Consider the following 8,175-nt stretch of genomic DNA (forward strand, 5'->3'; position numbering starts at 1 on the left):
TTTGAAAGACTGTCGCGTTCCTATCATAATGAGGTCAAAACCTCGAAGAATGTCGGATACATTAGTCGGAAAATATTTAAACATAATTATATTATATAAAATAAATAATAAATTGATTCAATTTACATTGCTTAACCTACTTTAATATTATTATTTTTACTGGACTTATACCAAACCTTTCATACCAACTAAACAAAATAAACGTTAATTTTTTTCAGGAGGTTATCTAGGGAACTTTTTGTCAATGGCGATATCTGGTTTGATTATTTCTTATTTGGGCTGGACAGGAGTATTTTATATATTTGGAGGAATAGGAATTATATGGTTAATCATTTGGATGATACTTTATCACAATACACCATTGGAACATCCTTATATCAAAGAAGATGAAAGGTATTATATAACCACAACTTCTGGGAAAATGTGCTACGAAGATGTATGTACAAATAATTATTAAAGAGTGTTTTTTTTTTTTTTTTTTCTTTTATTCACGCAGTTCAAGTAATTTTGTTTTTAGCTGCCATCAACACCATGGATTCCTATTTTGACATCTGTTCCACTTTGGGGAATGACCATCTCTAAAGTTGGTTATAACTGGGGTCTATTTACTGTTGTTACAGATCTGCCAAAATATATGAAAAATGTTCTACATGTCTCAATTGAAGAAGTAATTATTCTAGATTAAATTTATTAAAATAAATAATAAATCCGATTGGAATTAAGGTGATCTTATCTTACTCAGTCCTGACGATGCCTGGATTGGTGAAATGTCGATTGGTTAATTATTTACTCATGTTTGAGAGACTAAAGGTTTTGTTTTGGAATCTTCCAATATGATCGTAAAAGATATTTTTGTATCTCATTTTTGAGTCTTTACTTTATTTACAATTCATGAAACTTTTCTAAATTATGAATTTTTATTTAAGTAGCTAATAGTAAAGTAATATTCTATTTTGATGTTACAGAATGGAGTTATTTCTGGATTACCATACGTGGGCATGTGGATTTTTTCTATTGTTTCTGGATGGGCAGTCGATTTGATGATTATTAAATTTAGATGGGATGCGTCATTAGTGAGGAAGCTTTGTATTACTATAGGTAAGTATTAGTGACTTACTGATTCTATAATACATAATATGTTTAATCACAACAGTCAATGCCCCTATAATTCATGTTAAGGTGTTTAAAGCAATGTTCACTATGCCTGGCAACATGATAAATACATAAGGTGTTGAAATTCATTTTTGTCATTTTTATTTTATTTTTTTATACATATATTTTCCACATGATTTAGCATCCTCTTTAAGGTGGCTTAATTCTGAATATGCATGAAATCTAATCTAATTTCACATGATCAAATATAGTGGTGTGATTCAAAATGGGATAAATCCTGATGATAAAAAGGCTGCACAATATTTGACCAAATATATACTTTTCTTTCAAACAACAATGTAAATTACTAGGAGTACAAAGAGATATTAGTTGGGGCCGATCAAGATGGCAAAGGTTTTGAAAAATATGTTCAAGAAGAAATAAATAAATATCTTTGATCATTGTGAATATGAGATCATTGGAGAGCAAGATAAGAAGATAATTTTTTTACAGTAATTAGTTTATTTACTTCAAATTTTTTTTTTTTATATTGTGGCTTTCGCTTTTATCTTCTTGGAAACATACCATAAAATGTACTATAAAAAATAACATTTTTGTTTGTTATTTCTTATTCATATAATTTTTTAGTATAATGTTGACTAATTAAAATGATAAAAAATGTTAATTGTGAACAGTTTTTTCCTGGTTTATTATTATTTTTTTCAATTACCCTAGGAAAATAGAATCAAGCCAGTTTATTTTACTTTTTTATACATATACATAATTTGTTATTTGGAATAGAGGAAAAATCAACTAATAGAGTTCCTATAAATTTTCATTTTTATGCTAAACTCTATTTTTTTCAGATTGGCACAAAGAAATTTAGAATATTTGTTTGAACTTATTTTTTAGCATCTGTTGGGCCTGCAGTTGGTTTTATAGCTGCTTCATATTCCGGTTGTGATAAGACTTTAGCAACAGTTTTCTTTGTGTTTGGAATGACAATAATGGGTGCATATATACCGAGTTCAAAAGCCATTATGCTTGATATTAGCCCAAACTATACTGGAATTGTAATGGCACTGATTGGAGCAGTAGGAGGGATATCAGGAATCATAACTCCATATCTCATTGGAGTGCTCACACCAAATGTAAGCCAAACTCCTTTAAAATTTCTATAATAAATTTAATTAATAAAGTGTAATATTGAGTATACATAAACCTGATACACACACAGTGGAGTCTTAGCGTGATGAATTTCAAGGGAATGTGAAGAAATTATTATATTGAGTAATTTGTTATGCCTACTGGACAGCTTAAAATTTGTTATATGAGTAATTCGTTATATTGTTTGAATTGCTAAGAATTTGTTATATTGAGGTTCACAACATAGGTTTGTTGACCTATGTTTAATGAATATATTGAATCACCACAATGAACCATTGGCTGGTCTGTCTCCTTTTCAAGGTGTCTGAGGGTCACCACGCTCAGGCAATAACCAACCTATATGACCTGCACCATAAGATGTTCAAGGACTGGTTGCCAGGATCCTGAGCACAGGATAGAATACGTTCTCCATGTCTTTAATATGGGATTCTCCTTTTGCCCTACCCATTTTGCCTCCCAAATTAATGATACTTCATAGTATTATAAATTATTGTACATTAATTACACACAGAAATCAGATATAGAAATATTTACATAAACATAAGTAATATGTACTGTTGCCTCATGATCTTTGTTAATTAGACACATTTTCAGGTCATTGGCAGCATTACTGCCCAGCTCATCCCTATGAGGAATTAAACACCCAGGTAGCACTTACTCTGAGCAATCAAAGTAAGAAGCAATAAACAGAAGAGATTAAAGTGAGATGAGACAACAAAAAAAACAATTTTGTTTCCCCAGAGGAGAGTCCTGGTCTCCTCCCCAAAAGGAAAACACCCAATGAGAAGGCTATAATAGATCCAGAAGAGGGGTAAAAAATATATTATTTGAGAGAATTGAGGAGCATTGGACCCAGAAAAATGGTGAAAGAACTTTAAATATTATACTAATCAGACTAGAGGGCTGGAGACACTGGAACTGAAGGAGCGGAAACCAACACTAGACAGACTGTAAGAGAACACATCCAGCATTCCCAGATGAATCATAAATGAGAATATTGAATTGAATACTACACTGTAATTTTGAGTGGCAAATAATAGTAACGTCTGTAATCGTAGCAATGTCAATTCAGAAGTAATGTCTGTTGAATAACAAAATATATCTACGATTCTCAATTTCATGATTCTTAGTATTAATTTATAACCATCATGATTATGACAGCAAAAACAAAATCATAAGTTCTCTTATAAATATACCGTTATTTTTTGATATCTGAGATAAATCTAGTAAATTTAAGCTCTGAAAATTGGTTTAATAATTTGAATTCCATGGATGCCACCTAATTGCTATAATTAAGTAAATTGGTGAACAAGACATTTTAGAAGCTAAATCAAATGTTTAGTATACTCAATTCCATCTAATGTACAATGGCAGGGTGCTCTGCGGTATCTCGCCTTTTATTTAGAAAAATATATAATACATTTTTTAGTAAGTCAATACCCATAAGGAACCAATAGGAAACAATACATAAATTAAATAAGTAAAATGAATAAATTCAGTTTCTGGAACCTCCGCCCATTAAAATCAATCATCATTTGTTTTAGAGTTCTCTACTTGAATGGAGGTTGGTATTTTGGATATCTTTCGCTGTTATTTTGGGCTCAAACACTGTATTCCTCTTCATGGGGACTCCTGGTACCCAGTGGTGGAATGATCCTGACCAAGTACGGAGCTACTTCAAGGGAAAAGACCAGAGTGACAAGAAAGAAACATCGTGATTGTTACGAGTATTTTATACAATTTTTTAAATAATATAATAAAATGTAAATATGAAGAAACTAATTTTGGTAATGTAGATACCAAAAAGAGATCAGATATCTCTCTTAAGTGCCTTACTTTTATATTTATATTGAATATTCAAACCAAGCTTATCAATAACTTTGTTTTTCTCTTTCACTGATAATACATTACTCACTTTCACTCATACATAAATAATTGTTTCACTGAGAATAAAAGTTACTAAATAAAGTATAATAAAAAATAAAAAGTATTAATCTTAGCAAATACAGTTAAACCCATGCATTATGATGTCTATCAGCATTTTAACCAGCTATAATTAAACAGTTGTTTAGTTTTTCAACTAAGATAAAAGCATATAATCAACATATCTGTTGAAAAAATTACAGTAAGTGATTTAATAATAGAAAAGGAGGGGAGGGGGAGGGATAAAATAGTGTGTGTTCTCTCTCTCTTTTATTCTTTTCTTAATTTTCCTTACCCACGTTTTAGTTATGTTCACCATATATTATTGTTGTTTTAAATTTTTTTTTGTAAACACTTCTTTTGTTAAACTTAACTTCTTAGTTTCCTTCTTTATCTAATATTATGGTTAAATATTTCATTTCTTACATATATTTTCCTTCTCTCAATTTTATTTTTTCTTTCCATAATTTTAATTTTTAAATTATTAATAAACTAAAATATTCATATTTCTTTGCATTATATAACTTCAAATTTTTATTTTATTTCCTTAATTATGTTATTTTACCAACTTAATTCAATTACCTAATATATACATTGTATATTCCACTTCTTTCATCACTTTAATTTTATTAATTCTATTCTGTATAATTATTTATTTTATGTCATTCTGTTTATATTTTATTTTTTGTATTCATTGGTTGTTTTCTTGTTCTATTCTTAGCCCTGATGAAGGCTAGAAATTCTGGCCGAAACATTGGCACGATCAAATAAGTTATTTCAACTTGACCCCAACCCCCCAACCATCTTCTCTTCGTTTATAAGAATCATGTATATATCAAATAAAACTATATAATGTCTTATTATGTTATCATATGATTCAAATGAAATTGATTTAAAAATTTTATATAAAGCTTTTTATTGGCTCAAAATTGAATTTTTGCAAATTAACTAAATTCATAAAACAATATATATCTTAAAATCTTTCATTCTTACTTGTAATAGCCAATTTGCTACAGGTATTACATTGTTTTGATTCAAATTTAAAAAAAAAAAATGTTTATTACTTAACAAAACCAAAATGTTTATCAAAACTTTGATCTGTTGAATTTCAAATGGGAACAAGAACTTAATCAAATGTACAAATCTATTAAACTTACTGAAAGGAAACCAGCTGTAAATACAATGAGATATTGATCATATTTTTAGAAAAGAATAAGTTTAGTTGAGTTTTCAATACGTAGGTTGGCCTTTTTAGGTAGAAATTGAAAAGTAAAATCGAGAAGTAATTAAAAAACTGTTTAATGTCAATGGCTATTATTATTTATTTTATTGACTATTATTAAAAGATAAATAAAACTAAATGGGTAGTTAACATACCTTGATTTTAAAGGTTTCAGAAGTAAGCTGCAAAAGGAATCCACAACACCACTATACCGATAATTTAATTGGTCGTCACTCACGAAACTTTAAACACTAACTCAGAGCACAATAATTTCAAACGTACTCACGAAAATTTATTTAAGGGGTAAACTCGTATAACACTGCTGAAAAACAAAAAACAGTATTTATAATTTAATTTTATTAGCTTAAATAAATTACAAAAGTAGAAATTTATATTTTAATAAGTTATTGAAATAAATCTGGGATCATAAATAAAATTTTTAGCGTTCCTGAATCAATCATTTATGAAAATAAATATTGTCTATTGAATCAAGCAAAAGCTAATGAAATGTATATATAACTCATTGTGTCCATTCTTATAAATTTCAGGAGGTTACATCCTGCTGAGAATTATAGTCTGAAGAGTGTTCTATCAAGACAATTATCTAGATTCAGCTTGATCATTAAATACAAGCTAAAAACATAATATAATAATTTCTCTAATTATCCTTCAGAATCAAAAGGATAATTAGAGAAATTCAGTTCTGTAGTTGTAGAAAAACAAGATCTTTAGACATGTTCATACTGCTAAGTGAAATTATAATAGCTGCATATCACAGCTGTTAGAGCGACACAGTTAGGAAAATGTAGGAACTTATATATCTACCAATAAAGAGATAAATAGATTACATTAATACATGAATATATTAATGTATATATGAATTAAGTTTTTCATATAATTCAGATTTTAAACATGGTTCACCCACAGAGGTTTGTTTATTGATGAATATATATGTACCAATTAACATTAAAAAAATTATGTGATCAGATAATATCAATTTATTTTATTTTTTTTTTTAATAATTTAATATACTTTTATGTTATATAATTGAAATAAACATGAATATGTTAAAATGGTTTAAAACAAGTTCATTTCAAATTTTTTTTTTTTAATCTTCTATTTTCCCACCAGAATGTATACATAATTTCAATTTTTACTTAACTTGATTAAAGAGTAAATAAAAAATTAGAGAAATTCAGTCCTGTTGTGGAAAAATAAGATCTTTAGAATTTTTTTTTGGAATCCAAAATGCATTAAACATATAAATTAAAGAATAAAAATCGTTTACTTTTATTTATTTTTTTCGATAATACAAAAAATTGCTAAAATAATATACATCAACTTGGTATTACTGAAAAATCTTTTATTGAAATCAGTATTCCCAAGCCAATAGCCCTGCATACAAGATGAAAATTGTGTTCATGACATAGTACTTATTGCAATTATATACAATTTTATTTTTTAAATACAATCAGTTGTATGATTTGTTTCTCTATGAATCTAGACAAATTCTCGTTTTATTTTGTTCATTATTGTTTTGTTTACGTATTTTATTATGATTGCTTGATTACCACAGGCTAACTTGAAAAATAATCAGTCTAAATGGTGTAAAAATTACATTCTACATTTTTAAAAACAACCAATCAAATTAACAAATATTCAAAACTTCTTTTTTTTCTGTCTATCCCCTTCTTTCTTGCTATTCTTGACATCGTGGGGAGGAGTTATCCTAGAGGTTACCACCCAGAGTCCAAAGAAGGGCGAGTTTTCGTTTCGTGGGGCCGCCTCGAAATAAAACTAAACCTCCCAGTTCCGAATGCAATTTCAAGGTTACTAAGGTGAAGCTTCAACACTCGCATCCAACGACAGCTTGCAGATATTTTTACCTTGTAAATTGTGATTTATGAAAGTAATAAAATATGAGAAGTTCAAAAAAATGGTTGTTCAATTTATATCTCTATTCTCCTCTCCCCTGTTCAAGATTCCACCCTGATCTTCAGTACTTCATGTTTGATCTCTAACCCAAATCCTGCTGTATGTTGCACAGGTAACAATTCAGAATGGTAGCAGATAGTATGACAATATTTTCATTATTGTTTACAAATCATAATCATTTTGATTAAATGTGTAAATAAGTTCACAACAGAGAAACAATAAAGAAAAATCTATTTCCTTAACTGTTGGAATTTTTAAATTTAATAATTGGTTATTTCAAGATTTTTCAACAGAACAAATAGAAAGAATTATTTGTGATAAATCAGTATATTATGGTTGTTCAGTTAATCAAAATATAATCAAAGCTTTATGATAAGGGAAATAATATAAAACAAGATTAACCGAAAAAGAGAGCAATATCAATTTTAAAGTCTTTCTATTGTAGATTGGTTATCATTCAAAAGCTCTTACTAGTGTCAGTCATTTATAGCTGTTCAAAAAAGTAGCAATCTGGTTTCTTGTTGTTATCTACTATTTTTATTGACTGAGGTGTAATTTCCTATTTTTCAATACAGATTGAATATTAAATTAAAGGTTATAAAGAGTTGATGACAAATAAATTTTAATTTCATATACTTGATAGCTTTTTTTATTAACCCTCACTATGTAAATAACAGTTAACTAATATATTTTGAGTATAACTAATCTACCAAATTATATTGGATATATTCGGTAGGCGTTAATACTATTAAAAAATTCCCTGAGTAAATTTATAACAAATCTGAGTAAATTTATACTCAGAATTTAGATCTTAATTTTCCGTGTTTTTGCTTGGA

General features: G+C 28.1%; 1 protein-coding gene across 3 annotated transcripts in view; it reads left to right on the forward strand.

Moving 5' to 3' along the window:
• The window catches only part of LOC106690170 (sialin), a 10,329-nt gene extending 5,922 nt beyond the window's left edge, over positions 1–4,407 (forward strand). For 2 of the 3 annotated variants that reach the window (XM_014435506.2, XM_067052438.1), the window contains exons 5-9: positions 219–436; positions 518–667; positions 966–1,098; positions 2,005–2,243; positions 3,804–4,407. In XM_014435506.2, coding sequence (XP_014290992.1) covers positions 219–436; positions 518–667; positions 966–1,098; positions 2,005–2,243; positions 3,804–3,977 — 914 coding nt within the window. In that variant the 3' untranslated portion in view covers positions 3,978–4,407. Of the gene's footprint in view, positions 1–218; positions 437–517; positions 668–965; positions 1,099–2,004; positions 2,244–2,853; positions 3,783–3,803 lie in introns of those variants that run through there. The other variant, XM_067052439.1, reaches the window with a different exon arrangement.
• Positions 4,408–8,175: the final 3,768 nt, after the last annotated feature.

The sequence above is a fragment of the Halyomorpha halys genome, unplaced genomic scaffold, assembly GCF_000696795.3.
Source record: "Halyomorpha halys isolate HHAL.00 unplaced genomic scaffold, Hhal_1.1 Scaffold1600.1, whole genome shotgun sequence".
Classification (NCBI taxonomy): domain Eukaryota; kingdom Metazoa; phylum Arthropoda; class Insecta; order Hemiptera; family Pentatomidae; genus Halyomorpha; species Halyomorpha halys.